Source organism: Mus pahari, chromosome 2 (assembly GCF_900095145.1).
Source record: "Mus pahari chromosome 2, PAHARI_EIJ_v1.1, whole genome shotgun sequence".
Taxonomy (NCBI): domain Eukaryota; kingdom Metazoa; phylum Chordata; class Mammalia; order Rodentia; family Muridae; genus Mus; species Mus pahari.
The window spans coordinates 43,313,379-43,334,825 of NC_034591.1; the positions used below are offsets into that span (position 1 = coordinate 43,313,379).

Genomic DNA, 21,447 nt, shown 5'->3' on the forward strand with positions numbered 1-21,447 from the left:
GACATAATGTATAACGTTAAAATGGCCTCTAGTTTCTTGCCTTGAATTCATATAAAAAAACTACTCCGGATCTTTCAGAGAAAAATAACACGTATTTTCCTTCCTATAAACCATTAGCAATTGTTCTGGAAAGATGTATTTTCAGTATCCTGGTGAAAACAAACAAATAGGCACTCTGATGGGGAGACCACCACTTACAGATGTCGGAACATGTAACCCAAAGGAAAGAAGACAACACAACGAAAGAGAGCCTACAGATGAGAGAAAATAATCTGAGTGAGGGCTAACATCAGAAATATATAACACACTCATACTAATCAATATCAGAAGCCCCAAATAACCCAATGAAAATTGGCAAAGAAACAGAGTTTGACATCTATCAAAGGAGGACCTACAAATGCTCAATGGGTCTCTTGCTTATAAGAAAATATTCAGTGTCACAAATGTTCATGGGGATGCAAGTGAACTCTAATAAAATATCACTTCCTCTGCAACAACCATGGTCACGGAATCCCCACCACCTCCTCTAACAAGTGGTGGGCAAGGACATGAAGGGAAGAGCTCAGATACCATGGGCAGCGTGGAAACTGTTACACGCACCGTGCAAAGCAGCATGGAGGAACATGAAAACAATAAGAATATAGTTCTTCCCTGGACTCTGCTATCTATCCAAAAGATCAGAAACAACAGTCTTCAGACATCCGTACTTCCAACCTCCCTGCAGCAGTATCCACAATAACCCAACCATGGAAGCAATTCAACATCCACTGATCGACAAAGGCGTCGGGCACATGTGATGTGTGCAGACAGTGAAATACTACTCCGCCTTAGAGAAGAAGGAAACCCTGCCCTTAGCCACGGTGAGCCGCATGAACGTGAAGGGCACTGTGCTGACCAAATGAATCAGATACAGTAAGACACGAACTGCATGATACCACTGAGGAAAGACAGAGAGTCGAAGGGCCATCTCAAGGTAGGTAAAACGGAAAAGTATCGGCAGTGCTGTGCAAAGCTTCAGATCATAAGACACGCACCACGCAGCAGAGGAGCCTCCAGACAGCCGTGCTGGTTTGTACAAGTGCCCTGAGAACACATAGTTGTTTGCTTTTCCTTCTCGGTTATAATAATGAAGAGGGTAGTAGGAGACTTTTGGAAGTGGTGGACAGGCTTATAGTATGGCCGCATTTTTATATGCATTAAATATATGCTTGTTTTTTTTTTTATGACAGCTGCACTTCAAAGAAATATTTCTAAAATGTCATATACCACCACATTAGAAATAATGGTGCGTGCATGCAGACACATTACCTGTATCCTTTTCTGCAGGGCCTAAAACATAAGAAAAGAGAATTTAAGGCCAAGCAAGCAAAGAAAACTCGCCCATCTTTCTATTTCTAACTCATTTTATATGTCCTTGGTTTGACCTGAACATTAAGAAAGGATTACTGCTTTTTACAAATGAAAATCAGAATAGGAACGGTAGGAGGAGAAATTGAAAAAGCATGAGAGGTTTTCCTCAGCGAATAAGCAATGTTTTATGTTTTTGAGGTAAGACAGCTTGGCAGTAACTGAGTGGATTGCTGGGATCCATTTTTTAGAATATTATCTCATTAAACTCCAGGAAAGGAGAACATGGGAGGATCCCTATTTCTTCTCCACTTGGTTTTAAGGCAGACATCTCCATGTCCGGGTCAAAGAAGCCCCTCCATCTCCTTCCCAGTGGCCTCTGCAACGATAAAGCACTGAGCTATACTGAAACGGAGCCTACCATCCAGCTCAGCGTCCTCGCAGAGCAGCAAAGCATTGCCAGAGATGCTCAGAAAAAAAAAGGTTCCATCTGCACATTTTAAATTGGAAATATATTTGTACAAAAGGTATTATAATGCCTGAAGATTCCCCACAAACTTTCCTCTGAGATACTTGAAAGGTTTTAATGTCGGTTCATGGATAAGTTCTTTCAATCACGTTTGGAACCCTCAACCCTCCCCAACACGAAAGCTACATGGAACGAGTATTGACAAGTGAAAACCAAAGTGTTCATCTTCCACTTCCTTCAAATGACCGGGTGTTCACTGCGTTTGCTTTAACACAACATGATATCATAATTAATGATGTTAAGCTGGTAACTAAGGAGGTTTCATGTTGTTACTCTCTTGATATAATATTGGTTGCTATGGTGATGAGATGGCTTTTTTGTTAATCACTCAGGAGGTTGGTTATCACATGCTTGTTAGAGAGCTTGTCCAGATTTGGAGATTTAAAAAAAAGGAAGACAGAACATTTATCTTTTCCAATGGCTGAATATTTACAAAATTATTCTAATACTAATTAATTATAAATTAACTGTCCACTAAGCACAATCCAAAAATACTAAAAGTTACTGATTTTTGTCTACAGGATGGCTCCCCTCTTATTTTAAGATATAAATATTTAACAAAACACAAACTTTTCCTTTCTCTCTGGTGATGACCCATGCGTAGTATATATCAGCTTTATGACAATTTGAACAAATAACTTAGAACCTTTCCCGATACTTTGAAGTCCACCAGTTCAAAAGCCTGAAAAATAAAAGCTGATGTGTGACTCAGTCATAACTTCCTATCTACTTATCTCTAAACATTGAAAATATCAGTGTCCTTAATGAATAAAACTCGAAGAAAGAGAAAAAGTGCACAGTCCTCTCAAGAGGTCTAATCTTTCAAATGCATCAATATAGAGCCAGCAATTAACACCGGCAGGAAGTTGTACCCGTTTATTCCAGCCCACATAACAATCAACAAGTTTCTTCCACCACCGAGTGACAGTGCTGATCAGAAAATAAAATTACGTAATGCTATACTGACACCAACCAGCAAAGCATCCACAGCCCATAGTTTAAATGTTAGACGTACTTACAGTAATGTCAAAAAAAAAATATATATATATATATATATACAACCCATGAAAACACCTTTTGGTTTCTCGAAAACTCAAAATAAGAACAAAGAACAACTTAACATGGATCCTGGGTCTTTCATTCAAGCCCAGTCCCAGGAGGCATATTAAAGCGATGAATAGGAAAAAGCGCTTCAGTTCGCCAGCTGAGATTTTAATGAGACATTTCCCTTTGCCTCGGCGCAGGATTGTTCAGGGAAGGAAAGGGCTTCTCATAGAAAATTCAGTTAATAGGCATTGCCGGCTCTCACAGCCACTTCGGCAATTGCTCAGGGCACTGACCTTCTATTTTGGCATATTCTGTGAGCCTAGTGTAATTGATCAAGGCAGCTTTCTCCAGACATTTTCTGACCACTTTCTTCACCTCCTCTGCGGGGATAGGAGTGGCAATGTCTTTCATTAAAACCTACAGAGAGGAGAGAGAAACAGGGTGGGCGGGAAAAGAAGAGAGGAGAGACATTGCATAAAATACATTCTAAAAACAAATTACACAAATTGCCCCAGCCCTGAGTGTTCCTGGGAAGGGGGAGGGGCCTTCCATAACTTGTGGGAAGTAATGAGTCTGCACTTCACAACTGGGACCTAATCCTTCAGCATGGGTTCCTCCTGTCTAAGCCTCATTTGCGAACGTCAAAACCTCCCATAGGCCAGGTCACCAGGATTCAGTGTGACTGTCACTTCTCCTCCAGGGATCCACCACACCATCAGAGCAGCTGTTTCAGATCAGGATTACAGCCCTTGGCAAAAGTGATAAACAAACTTTGTCATGTATAGTCCTCATGTAAGAGCCCCAGGTCTTTTCTTCTGAGTTCTATGTGGAAAAAGCCTAAGAAGCAAATCTACCATGGACGGGCATAATTCTGGAACACTGTAAAAACTACAACTTAAATGTTATTCATTGTGATCTGCTGCGGACAGTGTGCTGAAGTATGAAAAGGGGAAGGGGTATCTTCGCCTTCATGGAACAAGTGCTTGATGTGAGACACGGGGACATTTTCTTCAGTTTCAGATAAAAAAGAAGGTTTTTCTCTGCTGGGTTCCTAAGATGTATTCTTGGATAGTTTTCCTTTCCATGTTTTATTGTTAACAAGGAGCAAATACAGTTATATAAACAAATTCAAAAGGTAACTTGAAACGTGTTCTAACGATACATTAATACTTTTCATTATAACTCCTATTGTAAATTGTGAGTCATTGTTAGGCAGACTATTTTCTCATATATTTAATGTAATTGTTATGCTTTGTTTATATTCAAACAATGGTACATATGAGGAAGGTGATTTTTTTTTTTTTAAGTGTGGTAAGAATTCTACTAATCTCTTAAATTGCAATGAGCACTAAAGACCCTGGAAACACCCATTTGAAACTTTAGTATTTTAATCTCTTTTTACCAATCTTTGAGCACTCTTGAATTGATTCTTGTATCAATAACCCCTGACAGCATTTTCACATGTATTTAGGCAAGGTTTTCTTTCTTGAAGTCAGCTACCTTTATCATTTAAAAGGTCTTTTATTATTAATTTCAATTAGGACATATATTTGGTACTTCAGAAACAGAAAGTAGATACTTTGTAGCCTGAAAAAAAAAAAGCAAACAAAAATCCTGTGCTAAGTAAAATATGTATAGGCATAGAATATAAAGTGTTATATTTAATGAGTCCTTTGCCAAAATTTACCATCAAGATGCTGCTGTTGCATATATAGGCTTATGAATTTTACTTAAGCTTCGCATGCTGAGAAACTTCAAATAGTAGAAAGAGTAGCAAGAAATGTATAGAATGTATATGTTTGCCCCAGAGGTGAAGCTAGGATTTAGCTATTATTTCACATTCTCTAGGAACTAAACCCTGGTTTCTGTCTATGCATTTCAACATTCACTGAGGCTCTTCCAAAGCATTAAAGGTATTAAAAATTCACTTACAGATTTTATTTTGTTTTTGAAAGTTGCTAGTAAGTCAAGAGAGATTTAAAAAAAGAAAGAAAGAAAGAAAGAAAGGAAGGAAGGAAGGAAGGAAGGAAGGAAGGAAGGAAGGAAGGAAGAAAGAAAGAAAGAAAGAAAGAAAGAAAGAAAGAAAGAAAGAAAGAAAGAAAGAAAGAAAGAAAGAAAGAAATGGCCCATAGCATTTCTGTTTCAGTTTGGTAGAAGATGTGATTAGTGACCATAACTAGAAAGGGTCTCTATCACCCTGCCACCTGTCATGGGGCATCTCTGGATTACTACCCTGTCCCTGCTGGGAAGGGGAAGCCATGGAAACCAGGACTCAGAGAGGTTGTGTGAGGTGCTCAAGATGGTATTCAGTTACAAAAAGTAAAGCAACTTTAAGAACTGACTTATGGGCTGAAGAGATGGCTCAGCCATTAAAGGCTAGGCTCACAACCAAAAATATAAGAACTGACTTATTTGTAATTGCCTTAAGGAATAGAACAGAATAAACACTTTAAAAAAGCCAAGGCTACACACAGTTTTTAACAACATTAAAAACTCGAATAAAGCCTGTTATTGAATGAATGACTTCATTCAAGGCACACAAAACAGAAGACAGGGGTATAACATGTATGGACTTAACCTATAATCAAAGATTTAATTTTAATCACTGGGTCAAGCCCTATCTCTCAATTTCTGAACGATGTTTTTGCTTCCTTTTCTAGTAGACATGCTAATAGGTAGTAATTTCTAAAGTTACTTTAGCAAAAAGATAGATAAGATAAAGCCAATCAATCAGGGCCAGCATAGTAAAATCACAAGCTACAGAGAATAAACAAAATTGTTTTCAGTTGTTAGAGTGAAGAGTTGGTAGAACCAGATTACTCAGCTGACTGCATATCACAGCATTTGGGCAGATTCATAGACATGAAAAAATAATACCCTCAACAGCTACGGAAATAGCACACATTATGCCTTTAAAATTGTTTTTAAGGATGGTTTTAAGTAGGGGAAACGCGTTTCTATGACTTGTGAATTCATTGATGACAAGGCATCAGATGTGGAGAGCTTGAAATGAATGGAAAGGAACGACACGGTCGTCATTTTACATGACAACGCTGGCATGCATGAGGGCTTAAAGTGCTGGAAAAAGCAGTCACTCTTGGAGCACCATAACACGCAAGTGTGCAGTGGCCTGGAAAACAGAAACAACTACAAAACAAAACAAACAAAAAACAAACAAACAAGAAAACATCTCATGAGGTGATATGTGGGGGGGAAGATGCAAGGATTGATATCATTAAAAGGCAATGATAGCACAGTATTAGGATAGGGTGGTGAAGGAGAGGCTTCTGTGAAGGAAGGAAGTAGAGTAGGGAGAAGAAAGAAAATTAGCAAGATAAGGTATGGGCGCGGTGGCGTGGGCACGGCAAAAAGTTCTGACTTAAAGACTGCACAGTTTAACAGCCGGAACCCAGCCCCCAAGAACACAAGGAAGATCTATATACCCTCGTACATACCCTTTCAAGTAAGGAGAGCGTAGCTTTTAGAGCACCCTCAGGTCGTCCGAAGGGAAAGCAGTATCTTTAAAGACAAAACAAGAGACAGAAACATGAAACATCTAGTATTAACCCAAGAGCTAAACGATGACACCTCCGATTGCTGGGCGTTTGTGGAGAACCTTGAAGACAAGTTAAAATATCTAGTCTTCTCGGACATTATTTTAACCGTTAAATTTTACCAAGGGTATGATTTCAAGGTCTTCAACTAGCAACTGTGATTAAAATGATTCTCAAATCTTCATGATACATGTGCTAAAAGAATAGACATTAAGGAAGACACCCCAGGGTCCTTGTAGAAAGGATTATTGTATAACATCTAAAAATGTCTTGTTTAAGGTTTGGTATTTAAGGTCCAGATGAAAACGAAATGATTTTTCTCATACCTGCTGGCATTGATATGTGGGGGAAGAAGGGATCCACCATATATCTAACTTCTAAGATCAACAAAGTTCCACTCCCCCAATTTAGGGACACTATACAGCAACCATGGTGTTTAACTCTTTCACCGTCTCAGGAACATGCAAACCCTGTGCAAATTCCTCAGGAGGAGTTAAGATCCCAACTGTTTTTTCTTTGAAGGATCCTCACAAGTGGAAGCTGTATAATAGGGAATGTTCTGAAACTGAGGCTCAGGGACAGAGTGGACGCCTTCTAAGGTCAGCGGCCACAGGATGGTTAACAGGTGGGGTTTCCCCCCTCCTCGTCACATTAATGTCCATGTGAAGAGTGCTGAGAATCAGAACTGATAAGTTCTTCTGGAGCCACAGGTTTTATTGAACCAGATTCAGCCACCACCCCACCACCCCACCACCCCTCTGAGGCTGTCGCTCCCTCCCCAGGACCCAGACTGCAGGCACTTGGCCATCCTGTAATTTGCTGCTGCCCCTGTAATTTGGATGGATTCACCTAGAACGCTCTCCCAGTTTTGAGTTAAAAGTTGTTTAAGAAACTAAATTAAAAAAAAAAAAAAAAAAGGAATAAAAGACGCATCTCTTTCTTCCCTTTAAAAGAAATGTATTTGAGTTTGTTTGGGGATTGTCAGTTTTATAAAAGTTTCTCCAGTAAAGACAAGTGCATACTTTCCAAATTTAGTTAGCCAGGCTTTTCTTCAGAGGATCTGTCATCTATTAGAACATATACTTGCTTAGTTTTGCCTCTCTGTGCCATGTTCCGCACCCCCCCCCATCTCCAGAAAAGCCTCAATCAATTTATTTTAATAGAGGTTCCTGTGAAATGGTGCTTTTTAGACCTCAGCAAATTAGCGAAGTAGCTTTAATCACTTGGTATACTTCAAAGCTTAATCCACATTTAAATAAAGCACCAATTGGCTCCTTGTAGTTCCCTCCCCTTGCTTAATCTTTTCAGTGTATTTGCATAATCCACCCATTGTCTTTGCTATTGTTTATTTCCATTAACCTGCAGGTGACACATTTTATGAATGGAATGTTACTGATCCTCAGATTACATTTAGCATTTCAGGGCTCTGAGGTCCCCATGGGTATGTTCTGAATTAGCATTGGCTGTGCAGGATGTGTAAATAATTCAGCACATTTAGAATAATCCTGAATCAATAACGGTTAGAAAGTAACTGCACAGACGCTTAATTAATCTTTATGGTGCAAGTTATAAAAGAAGGGAATCATTTTGTTCTGCCTCCCTTCAGGATAAATATTTTGGTTTCCCCGCCCCCCTCTTGACAGCTACGCAACAGTAAAGCAAAGTGGAAACCATTTGACTACTGAATAAAATTCAGCCACATTTAATATTTAATCTGAGTGAATTCAAGCCAGTCTTATTCCCATTTTGTCAAATGAGTTTTACAGAGAAATGAGCTAGCTTAGACCCATCCTATGATTAAAGAACCACCCCCTTACTTATTTAAATGCAGCGGTAATAGTTATTGAGATTCTATGTGAACTCTGCCCTCTTCCTCTAACAGGCATTTGGCAATACAGATCTTGAATCTTCTATGTTTGCTCTGACTTACCCCAAGTGATTTCTGTGTTTTAGAAAAGAGAAAAAGGTCAAGTTTTAGCTGATTCTTTTAACATGTGGACCTTTATATCCTCAAACGGTGCACTTGTGCTTTTACTTCTTGAGTTTTCAGTTTTTGATAGGCTGTCACTGTCCTGCCATGAAAGAGGACCCCTCAGTGTTTATTTTTTGGGAGTGGTGGGGCTTTACCCCAGGTGGGGCTTTACCCCAGGCCATTACATGTGACAGATAAGTGTCACCTGCCCAGCTATATCCTCAGCCCTCAGTGCTAGGTAGTGGAGTGATCAAGGGTGAATTACATGTATTTAAATTATAAAATTTGTTTCAAATGTGACAGTGTATCTGCTTTTTAAAGTGTCAGCAGAGGCAAGGAAATGTATGACGTTGCTCCTACTCCAGGCAGGCAGTGATTAACTTTCTATCTTTGGATGAGATTACCTGCCTAGAATCTTACCTAAGAGGATAAAGGTTGTACTTATTTTGTGTGTACGTGTGCTCATTTGTTACTTCATCCCTCTGGGTTGGTGGACACTGTTTATCTAGTCTTCAATTTTCATTTGGCTAAGTTTCATTTCATTCTGAACATTTCTGGTAGGGACTACCATTCATTCTTGGGTGTACAAGGACTTTACTTTCAGCTGGAAAAACGTGTAGGCATGAAATAGGTCCCATCTGCAACAGGTGTCTATAATTTTAAGAACCCACTCACCTAGGTTCCAGAGTGGGTTTGATGCCACGGCATTTGGAAGTCCCTGCTCCTGGGTGTTCAGGTTTGCTGTTTTGTTCTGTGGCTATGCCAAGAGGCTTTTGTGAGGCTGGACTGGAACTGCTCATTCTCCTGCTCCAGCCCCTCAAGTGTTTGGAACCCAGGCCGGGGCCACCCTACAGCACCTGACTGCAGCTTTAAGTTGTACTTCCTTCTTGAATGATGATGTCTTCTTTACCCCCATCACACACTTTCTCATCCTTTCTGCTTAGTGAGTTCCACCATTTGCCGTTATCCTTTACCATTTGAGGCAGAATTAAAAGCAATTATGGGAACAAGGGGAAAGAAAAGGGCCCTTCACTTTAGAATCCCCTTGAAGCGTCTGGCTAGGTCAGGGGCAAACGAGGATTTCCAACACAGTTTGCTACAGGGGCAATATTTCTTCTGTACTGTGATATTTTCAAATAAGAAGGTTAAAATGGAAATAAATGACCCATGAGACTTTATATGGTGATTTCCCTTCCTTAGCTGTAAATTACACACTTCTAGGAATCTTATCAGAAACCCCATTTAAGGTAAAAGACAGTCTTAACTCTTATGCAATCCAATTGATTATGGTGTTAACTTATCAACTGATATCTTACCCACGGTACCTTCAGAGCCACCTTCTTTATTTAAAAAAAGAATCTTCTTTATTTAAAAAAGAGACTGAAAAAGGAGAAAGGTATTCTTAACAACCTTTGAGATGTTGCTTGGAGACCACCAGGAGCACATATGTGGCTGGAGTTGAGAGGGCCAAATGGACACATCCACAATTCTGGGAGTGCCTTCTTATTTTATTGTTTTTAATACACTCTAGCTCTTTTTAAATACTGTACCATCCCTAAATTCCTTTCTGTGGTGAAGTCAAAGCTCAGTTTTAGCTGAATGGAGGTACATAGAGCCACAAGAGAACAGTTGTACCCTCGGGAAGTTTTCATAAACTTAACCTTTCAACAGTATGTATCTATGTTACGTGCATAACATTTTCTTACTATCTCTGGAGTTCTTACTTGTTCTTTGAAGCATTATTTTAACTTCTCAATCTCATTTTTGATTGATAGATGCCTTGCCTTTTTAAACTTCTCTCAATAACCTTCCCCCTCTTCCCCTTCCCCCATACAATTTTTGCTGTTTCCAATCAACTCCCTTTGTTATTTACATGCATTGGGCTCTTTCCTCCATATTAAGTACTATTCTCAAATGTCTGTTGAACATGGGTGACCATATTCAACAGTATATTGTTAGAAAGTGAAAAGAAACTTAGTGCATGTAGGCAAATTTTCAAGACAACAATCCTTGTGGAAGGTGCCTTTTGCTAAGATGTTAGGGAAGTCTTAACTATCTAAAGGTGGTAGGCTTTTGCTCTTGGGCTAGTTAAACACTTAAGAAGAGGCTTGCAACAAGTAAGCCTGAGTAGCTGCTAGCTTTGGGACAGTTGTGTATGTGAGTTGGGAGATGCATGTTATTATCAAAGTTTTATAACAGAGTTTTATAAGATCTTCCTATTGTAACTTCTGACCCAGGGTGATGTTTCTGTTCCTTCCTCCTTAGTCCAGGTACCATCGCCTTCTCTGGGGAACTTATGTAGACAGATGTTAGCACAAGAGAGCTTCCCTGGTAAAGAAAGCTGAGGGAACACAGACTTCTCAGCGGGTTTATAAATCATTCTTCGCTCTCAAAAAGAAATAACATTTTCTGACTCTTTTTTGAAATGATTCCAAATCATGTAAGTACAACATGGTAGAGATCCTACAAGAAAAAAATTAATTGATGTAACAGTACTAATAAGAGTGATAATAGAGGAAAACATATTAGCATATTTCTACTTAGGTTTCTAACCATTGAGTTCGTTGAGACTACCCAACACCAGGGCAATAATAATATCAAGCTGTCTATCATTCACTCTGCCAGTGATTCTTACTATTGAAGTCTAATCTTTCAGAACAAGGAGCACTAGGTGCTATGACTTATGCTGTGAATACAAAGATATCTAATAGATTAAGCAATGAAACTATTAACCATGTTCCAGTGGGACAAGTGGAAAGTACATACAATTGCTAAGACACTTGAGACTACTCTTTAGTGGAAAAATTGGGAATGCTCCTGTTGCAGGAAATCCTTGTTTGGTGGGTCAGAGGAAAGAAAGAGAAGCCTCTAGAACTGGGACAGAAAAAGAAAAAAAAAACCACGCAAGGATGAAAATGCTGGAGGGAAACCATGAGCTACAGATGACAGATACTGAAGCAGGAATGGTTGAGCTACAAAAACAGTGGAAACAAATGACCACAGAGTGAAGACTGGATCACACACTGCACGCGATTGGAACCAACTGGTAACTGAGTAGTGGCAAGAAGATTATCAAAAATAAAAACTGTCTTGGGGGAAGGGATGGAGGGTAAAGCCTGATTGGAAAAAAACATACTTGCTCAACCACAATACACACCTGAAGTGGCTGATCTGGTTTTCTAAAAGTGAAGAAAGTCGATCTTTTATCTCCTCAAATCTTTCTTTCTCTTCCACTGAAACCGTTCCAATCCCATCAGGCCTGGGGGTGGGGTGGGGGGAAGAGAGTCAGCAATTTGTATTAAGAGATTATTTACCTTGAAAGATTTTATATACACAAATATATTCCTAAATCATTCAAAGAATCAAGTAAAAGGCATATTAGCATTAGCTGTGTTTACACCGGAAATTTAATGGAAGTATTTGCAGCCATTTACTTCGTTTTTTGACCTAGAATGAATGGAATGGATTTATTCTCTTAGACAGCCTTCAAGGTAAATGCTGACAATAAATAGTTCCCAGATACACAGAAAACAATAACTAGTCCTTGGAAATCCAGGGAAAATGTTCTCTAGTGGAATTAAACATCTGACCAATTAAATGCCTATCCCCCGAATGGACTATTATTAAAACAGACTGAATGCAAGTGGAAATATCTTAACTGCTTCTCTTCCAAATAGAACTACACAAAACATGAGGCTAGAGAGATTTAAATGTTGTAAGAAACAGAAATTTTGGATAAATACGTGTTCCCGAAACTAGTAGATAAGATGCATTTAACAAATTATATTTAGAAAATTCTCAAAAAATTCTATATCTGGTTGTATAGCAGTCATATGAAATTTGAAAACATAAAGTTAAACTGTCCACACTAATCCAGAGGGACCAACACATTCATCTTATATTTGCTTTAAACCTTATATACCTAAGGATATCTTTGGTGCTTGAATGGACAGTAGTTATGTTCCTCATTAGCTCATTTTTAACTGATTATATTTTCCTAAAGATGCACACTCATTATTCCAAGTATTAATATTAACGCTTATGTATAAAATAGGTAAAAACAAGGATTATTAAATGTAAAGAGAATGGTTAGAATTACTTTACATCAAGGCTTTAATTTGATATTTACCGTTTGTGTGTGTATGTGCATGAATATATATTTCATGCTTGTTAACTAGTCAATTAGGACAAAAGCAATTAATTTCAAAGTTATACCTGAACCTTATTGACATAATGATCTTCTAGTCGCATCTAAGCACCACTTAAGTATGAGGACTTTGTTCTTATGTACAATAAATAATTTGTTACTTCAGAAATTTACATGCTGTTGAGATTTAGTCTTTGAAAACATTTCTTGCAATTATAATTAATTTCTAAACAAGGTAATATCTAATTTTACATTTAGAGTAACAGCAGTTACATTTATCTCGTAAGAATGGTTTTGAATGTTAATTATGGACAGACTAATAACAAAACACTGGTGATGGTTTTGCATGTAGGAGGGAGAACATGCCCATGGGTAAGTTATCCAGCAGGCAACTACATTTTAATGCTCGTGCTTTGCATTAAATGAATCAAATGTTTTCACATAACTGTTTCCAAATCATCTTTTACTAAGCAAATGTTAATACAAAACCCAGAAAATTTTATTAGTTATTAGTAAACATTTGTCACAATGGTCTCACACACACACAAAAAAATCTCACTTCAGTGTTTTGGTTTTGTTGTTTTAAAGACAGGGTTGCATGTATCTCATGCTGGTAGCAAATGGCCAAAAATGTCTTTGAGTCCCTGATCTGTCTCCCAAGGGCTGGTTCCAGGCGCTCACTCTTGTGCTGGTCATGTGAGCCTCAGAGATGAGCCTAGAGTTTTGTGTGTGTTAAGTAAGCACTTTATTAGCTGTATATATACCTTCAGTACCACCCGAGAGCTTTATATCCGCCATTAACCTGATATTAAGGTTAATTTGGGTATTCAGATTCAACTAGCCCTAGATTATGTTGTTACACAGACAGGCAATAAGAATGCGTTCTAAATGATTAGTTACGGCAGGTTGTCTCACAGCAGGCCATGACAATTTGGTAAAAGGCCAAGGAGTTCCCCATTCAGATGATGAGCATGGCTCTCTGACAGATGCTATATGGCGAGTTTGAGTGACTATTCTTGTTTCAAGTGCTTGAGGACATCCTGATCTGCAGTGATAGAGTACTGCTTACCTGACAGGGTAGAATAGGGTTTCAGGTAAGGAACAGTGAGAGAGATGAGGCAGGAAAGGGTTTGCATCAAGATTTGAGGTGATAAATAGTACAATGCATAGGGAAACACTGTCAGTTCACCAACTTCGTTACTACCAAGTACAAATCAAACAGACAAAATACACTGGGCGATGTGAACTTGCCTTTATCGCCACCCACCACCCAGCCAGCCCCTTAATGTGCACTGTATAAGGCAAACTACTGAATATTAGGGATATGAGCTAACCTTCTAATCTAGGTTATCAGCAATGAATGACAATTGGCTGCAGTCAAGCCTTGGGTGACTAGCTTAATGACTTAATAATAAAGGCAAGTAATCTTATGTTGTCAACAATGTTCTACTAACTCTTGCTGATAAAAGGAACAATGTGAACTAACCAGTACCCCCTGAGCTCGAGTCTCTAGCTGCATATGTAGCAGAAGATGGCCTAATCGGCCATCATTGGGAAGAGAGGCCCCTTGGTCTGGTAAACTTTATATGACCCAGCACTGAGGAAGGCCAGGGCCAAGAAGTAGGAGTGGGTGGGCAGGGGAGCTGGGGTGGGGGTGGGATAGGGAACTTTCGGGATAGCATTTGAAATGTAAATAAAGAAAATAATAATAAAAAAAGCTTTTAAAAAGAAAAAAAAGAAAAGTAAATGAAGAAAATATCTAATTAAAAAAAAAAAAAAAAAAAAAAAGGAACATTACAATTCTTAGTTGCGGAATGTGAACTATGCTCCCTGCATTGGGCAAGATGTTTTGCTTGCAGAATAACAGAGTGTTCCCTATAGTCCTGTCTGTACTTTCCAAGAGGGGAGGAGGTTCAGGGAGGTGAGGTTATTTCTCTAAAATGTAAGAGGCCAGAGACTGGACTTGAATCTGGCTTTTCTTCAATTTGAAGCCAGCATTCTCAAGAACCCACACATTACTTGCTTTCTTTTTTACTTTCTTAAAAAGATAATGAAGAACAGAAAATAAAGTCCTATACAGCACTGGGAGTGGTATCTGACGAGCAATACTGCAGGAAACATCTTAAACATTCTTATTGATTCCAAATATTTCCTACATAATTACAAGGTGGAAAACTTAAAACCTAGCAAGTTAAAAAACAATGCCTCTTATCCACTTACTGAAGACATTTACAATGAAAGTCCTAAGACCTCCTTGCTCCTTTTATTCATTCATCTATCTATCTATCTATCTATCTATCTATCTATCTATCTATCTATCTATCTATCTATTTAAAGTCTAGAAGAGGGTACTGGATCCCATTACAGATGGTTGGTTGTGAGCCACTATATGGTTTCTGGGATTTGAACACAGGACCTCTGGAAGAGTATTCCGTGCTCTTAAAAGATGAGACATCTCTCTAGCCTCCCAAAACCTTTCATATATAAGTGATATGTTCACAGAAGCCCTGAGAGAAGCCTTAAACCAGTTATCATTTACAAATGGATTTTAGTAGCATTTATTTAATTACTATTTTATAACATATGAGTATTTTCTGTGCATGTATGTCTGGATGCCTGCATGGTGTTCACAGAGGCCAGAAGTGTATACTGGATACCCTAGAATTGGGGTTATAGATAGTTGTGAGCTGCTATGGGGTGTTAGGAATCAAACTTGGGTCCTATGGAAGAGCAGCCAGTGCTTTTATCTACTGAGCCACCTCTCAAATCACCATAAGAGATACTTTGTTTTTTTAAAGAATAAAGATTACAGATTTATTAGAATTCAGCCATCCCCTCACGAGGTTCCCCACTGTTCTTGCAGGGCCAGCCATGACCAGCTCCTCCTGAGCATTGATTGCTCCAGCCCTCTTGGATTTGCTCCTTCAACCCTGTCTTTGTCAAGTACCAGGAATACTACTATTTATGAATCCTTTCACATCTGCTTTTGGCTCAAGACACTGTCAATGATCACACCATTACACCGTTGACAAGTCAGAGCCTTTATATTGGTCTATGACATGATCACTGATCCTGTTCCAGCCTCTTAATTAATCTCACCGTTCTATATGAAGAATTAACTTCACAATCTGCTCCCCCCACCCTCCATGACCACTGTGTACATAAGGCCACTTGCTATTATGACATAATTACGAACTAATTCTTTATTCCTTGCTTCCTCATCTCTGGCACCTACCACGCTAGCTGAGAGACTGACTGTTGCTGTTCTGGGTAAACATACTGATAAAACCAAGAGGCACAACTCGCAGTAAGATCAGCTGGACAAGGCAAGAGCGCACAGGAGCTGCTGCCCACCTAAGGCTAGGCAAGGCTTGCCATTCCTTAGTAGTATTAGCAGAGTTTGAATGACTTGGAATATATGTATCACAGGACCATATAATAGATAGGAGGTTTTGTAAAAGGCAAACAGGAGCAGGGGTTGTAGCTGAAGTACTTTGGGTAAAAAAGCACTCTTTAAAAGGGAAATATATGCTTAGATTTAGAAGAAAATCTCTAGTATTCACATGTCATTTCAGTTATATTCGAATTAATTTACTTTAAATCTCAAGAAGGTAACTCTTCCCCTGAGGTATAAAAAGAAAAAATAATGATACATCTTTCACATTGATAGCAAAGACTGGTCAAATGTGGTGATTTAAAATTCTAACGTAAATGAAAAATTTCCTGGCCTGAATGTTAACTGTGATTTAACTCTATGGCTGACAAATGTTAAAGTGGTGTTGGGAAGATAATGTATTGTCTTGGATCAAGATTTAATAGCCACTTTTTTTTTTTTTTTTTTTTTGCTTCACGGCTTATATTAATTGAAGTAATAAGATTTCAATAAAGGCAGAGTGCTCTGTGAAAGAGGCTTGAGTCACAAGCAAAGTATGAAACAGATTGGCAGTGGGAATCTTTTTTCCCAATTTCATTATATATTTTCTTTATTTACATTTCAAATGTTATCCCTTTTCCTAGTTTTCCCTCTGAAAATCCCCTATCCCCTCCCCTCCCCTCCACTCACCAACCTACCCACTCCCACTTCCTAGCCCTGGCATTCCCCTACACTGGGGCATAGAACCTTCACAGGACCAAAGGCCACTCCTGTGGGAATCTCTTTATATTATGGATGAAGTCAAACTATGATAGAAAGCACCTTCTTGTATTATAAGCAACTAAATAATGAATACAGTTGTGTCTATGTTCATCATAGTTCAAAGATCACTAAAGGATAGAACTAATACATTGGAACTTTCTGCCACTGAGTCTGATCTCCCATGTGGCTATACATCATGTTCTATATTCAAAATAACACACACACACACACACACACACACACACACACATACACACACACACACACGTCTGTATACACAGATACTTACATGCACATAATATCTGCATATAGGCAGTGAAAAATACTGTTTATTTGAAATGCAGATCCATTGCCATATCTCATGAGCGTTATATAGTTTTTATCATTCTTCTATGGAATAAGGTATTTTCAACTTGTAATATCAGTTAACATGGCAGATTATAATGTTGCATGATACCATTCTTGAGGAAGAGTCATAAACAAATGTCTATTTACCCGAGACAGAGAAGTAATAACAGACCAAACCTGAATTTTATGAGTCAGGGGCTATTTACAGTAGCAGAAATAACCCAAAGATAGCCAAAGGCACCAAAGGATCACCCCAGTATGAGTGACAACCCTCAAAATCTGGAAATGTAGACCATACCACTTACATGCAGCTCAACATGTTGGAGTCTGTCTCTTTCAGGCAGCTCAGATAGTCTGAGCCTCTTCAAAGAAGCTAAGCTTGTCTGAAAATATCTCTCAACAGTTCTTTTCACTTATGTAAGCTTGAGGAGTAAGAGACCTATTGTATCTGGTCAGTTTCAGGGAATTCCTGAGGCTTTTGAGTTGTTTATTCCCTAGGCTTAATGAGAGTCTTTACAGGATGGAATGCTGTTCTTCCCCATAAAACCTTAGTCTCAACAAGCTTCCCACCAAGATGGAGTTTTATCTCCAAGGAAATGGCCTCACAACAATGATTAAAAGTAGAAAAAAATATTTATATACAGTAGATATCTTGTCTTGCCCTTTTTCTACCAGTAAATGTAAACTATGGTTTAAGGAAATTGACTTAAAAACCATAACACAGAGAGCTGGAGGGATGGCTCAGTGGGTAAGAGCACTGGCTACTTATCCAGAGGTCCTGAGTTCAATTCCTAGTAATCACACAATAGCTCACGACCTCCTTTGTCTGAAGCTCTCTGTCATGCAGACATATATGCAAATAAAGTGCTCATATACATAAATAAATAAATGTTAAAAAACATAAGATAGGAAAGAGAGGAATAAAAAAATATTATTCAGCTTTATTATCTACTGGCTTCTAGAACCGAGAAAGCCGGTTAGAAACAGGTGCCTACAAAAGAAAAGGCTAACTACTTGCCAGTTTTAAAAAAAGTCTGGGAGAAAATGTGACACAAAAGGGTTATAGTATTCAGTGTTTAGGTAAAGAAGGTTAAGCCTCTAGGCAAATACTCAGACACGGATGTACAAGAAATGCAGGTTCACTTTCTGTGCTTGTGGAATTTGCCGTTCATACATTCTACACTACTGTTTCAGAGTCAAAAAAGAAAAAAATTTCCCAGAGGCCAAGGATCCAAACAAAATAATTTTAGCATGTGTAAGTCCCATTTGTGTATAATTTTGAGCAGAGATGATTTGCTTTCTACATTTTCTAAAACACTTTGTAATGGACAATGATCCCTGGAGATCCTCTAGGAGCACTGGATGAACAGACCCAAGTTACCTTCTGTGTAACACAAATCATGCTGTCCTCTCTGAAGTTCACGGTAAAATTGTATGAAGTATCTAAGATGTCTACTGGCAGTGGAATCTGTTGAACTTTAAGCAGTACTTCTTAAAAAAAGACACTTAACACTTAAGGGGTACTTCTTAATTACTACTTATAAATCACCACCTAGCATCTAAGAACTCATGTTTTGTTTCTGAAAGCCACTTTATTTTTCATGGTCATTCCCATCTGGACAGCTTCTAGGTACTTGAGGGATAAGTGAGCCTCAAATCTCTAGGCATGGACAGGGACCAAGTGCTGGAAAGCATGGGTTGAATGAACAGGCCAAAAGCAATGTTACTTAGAAAACTGATTTTATCAATGATCTGAATTTCTTCCACACTCCTATAACCCATCAGGTAAGTCTGTGTGTCTTGGTTTGGTGAACTATGGTTAAGAGTTCATTTGCAAGCAACGAGAAGGCAAATGTTACAGTGTCAGGTGCTCTGGGTTTCTTAGAGGCTTCCTGTCACCTGCATTCTCCTCTGAGGAATGCATGACATCTTACTTTCCCCTAGAGAGAGTGAGAAGGGAAGAGACACTTAGAGGGTGGTATTTCTGAATTGTCAATTCTGCCTGCAGCACAGCAGGGAGAGTCACTTTGCACTTCGAGTATTTCCCACCAATATCCATTTGTGAAAGGGGCAGGGAGGCCCAGTGCGAGAATAGGAATGGTGGGGGAGGATGAGGACTAGAAACAGTCACCCCCTTCTTACTTTCCCAATCTGCAACACTTCCTATTGTTTCCACCAGGATGGCCTAGCATTTGGATGGGTATGCATTATTGAAACAGCGTTGTTTCCTGTTCTGAAGTTATATTTATATCCATACCCTCTTCCTGAAACTGGAGAAAGATATTATGTAAGAAAAATTGTGAAGATGAAAGTTTGAAATCATAGTCTCTCTCTTACACCCTTTAATAAGAGCTTTTTAAAATTTTTTCGAATTAAAATATAATTACATTATTTACCCCTTCCCTTTCCTGCCTCCTGCCCCTCTCAGGTTAACTCCCAACTCTCTTTTTTACAGAGACCGCTCTCTTAGAATCCTTTCTTTGCATTTTGTGGTACATTCTGCTTTCTTGGAGATTGGAAACATTAAAAAATGATTCTACAGTGGAATCAGGAATTAGAGTTTTTAAAGACACCAGACTTGATGGAGTTTCTAGGTTGTGCCAAAGACCAAGAGGTATTCGTTAGCTACTTTCGCTTGGGAACACACAAGAAAACTAATTCAAATTAAGAAAGTCGTACACACTCTAGAATTGAAGAGAAACAAAATGTTAAGAGAATTTGAATTAAAAATAGAAGATCGCTGTAGTTCTTCCTGACAGGAATAATTGACTGTGGGATGGCAACTTCCTCCCTCATTTGATGCCCTGTGCTGGAGGTGGGATCTGTAAGTTCTCTCTCCCTGTTGACCAGCATTTCATCTAAGGTCCCTCCCTTTGAGTCCTGAGAGTCTCTTACCTCCCACATCTCTGGTGCATTCTGGAGGGTCCCACCAACCTCCTACCTCTTGAGGTTGCCTGCTTCCATTCTTTCTGCTGGTCCTCAGGGTTTCAGTCCTTTTCCCTCACCCAATACCAGATCAGGTTCCCCTCTCCCCATCCCCTTCCTGGCAACCCACCCCCTGCCCACTTTCCCTCCCAGGTCCTTCCCTCTCTCCCGACTTGTGGTTGCTTTCTTCTCCCTCCCAAGTGGGACTGAGGCATCCTCACTTGGGCCCTTCAGCTTGTTGACCTTTTTGAGTTCTGTGGACTGTATCTTGGGTATTCTGTTTTTTTGTTTTTGGCTAATATCCACTTATTAGTGAGTACATACCATGCATGTCCTTCTGGGTCTGAGTTACCTCACTCAGGACTGAGTTACCTCACTTGGGAGATTTTCTAGTTCTATCCATTTGTCTGCAAAACTCAGGAAACTCTTAATAGCTGAGTAGTATCCATTGTGTAAATGAACCACATTTTCTGTATCCATTCTTCTCTCGTGGGACATCTGGGTTGTTTCCAGCTTCTGGCTATCACAAATAAGGCTGCTATGAACGTGGAGCACATGCCCCTGTGGCATGGTGGGGCATCTTTTGGGTATATTCCCAAGAGTGGTATAGCTGGGTCTTCAGATAGATCTATTTCTAATTTTCTGAGGAACCTCCAGATTGATTCCCAGAGTGGTTGTACCAGTTTACAATCCCACCAGCAAAGGAGGAGTGTTCCTCTTTCTCCACATCTTCTCCAACATGTGTTGTCACCTGAGGCTTTGATCTTAGCCATTCTGACTGGTATAAGGTGGAATCTCAGGGTCATTTTGATTTGTAATTCTTTGATCATTAAAGACAGAGAGAGGAGCTTCAGTTGTGGAAATGCCCCCATGAGATCCAGCTGTGGGGCATTTTCTCAATTAGTGATCAAGGGGGAGAGGCCCCTTGTGGGTGGGACCATCTCTGGGCTGGTAGTTTTGGATTCTATAAGAAAGCAGGCTGAGCAAGCCAGGGGAAGCAAGCCAGTAAAGAACATCCCTCCATGGCTTCTGCATCAACTCCTGCTTTCTGACCTGCTTGAGTTCCAGTCCTGCATCCTTTGGTGATCAAAAGCAGTATGGAAATGTAAGCCAAATAAACCCTTTCCTCCCCAACTTGTTTCTTGGTCATGATGTTTGTGCAGGAATAGAAACCCTGACTAAGACAATATTGTATTTTAAAATATAATGTCACCCTTACTGACAGCTAGAGACAAGGGATTCAGAAAAATAAAAATAAAAAAAGAACAAAATTTTTGTTTAAATGCCAATCAAAAATAACTGAAAGTACTATGAATATTATCCTATTTGTCTATAAATCTACAGATATATATTATTCAATTCCATTATTTTAATGAACTTAGTAGACATTTCACATATCACTTAAATAATCTAACATATCTTTTCTAACGGAAGAGCATTTAA

At 39.1% G+C, this 21,447-nt stretch overlaps 1 protein-coding gene across 12 annotated transcripts in view; it reads right to left on the reverse strand.

Annotated features, from left to right (window-relative positions):
- Window positions 1-21,447, reverse strand: part of Cadps2 (calcium dependent secretion activator 2) — a 518,996-nt gene that overhangs the window by 106,161 nt on the left and 391,388 nt on the right. For 7 of the 12 annotated variants that reach the window (XM_029533822.1, XM_029533806.1, XM_029533800.1 and 4 more), the window contains exons 14-17: window positions 11,607-11,708; window positions 6,379-6,442; window positions 3,217-3,340; window positions 1,309-1,329 (exon numbers count right to left, since the gene is read on the reverse strand). In XM_029533822.1, coding sequence (XP_029389682.1) covers window positions 1,309-1,329; window positions 3,217-3,340; window positions 6,379-6,442; window positions 11,607-11,708 — 311 coding nt within the window. The remainder of the gene's footprint in view (window positions 1-1,308; window positions 1,330-3,216; window positions 3,341-6,378; window positions 6,443-11,606; window positions 11,709-21,447) is intronic. The other 5 variants (XM_029533832.1, XM_021190679.2, XM_029533805.1 and 2 more) reach the window with 1 other exon arrangement.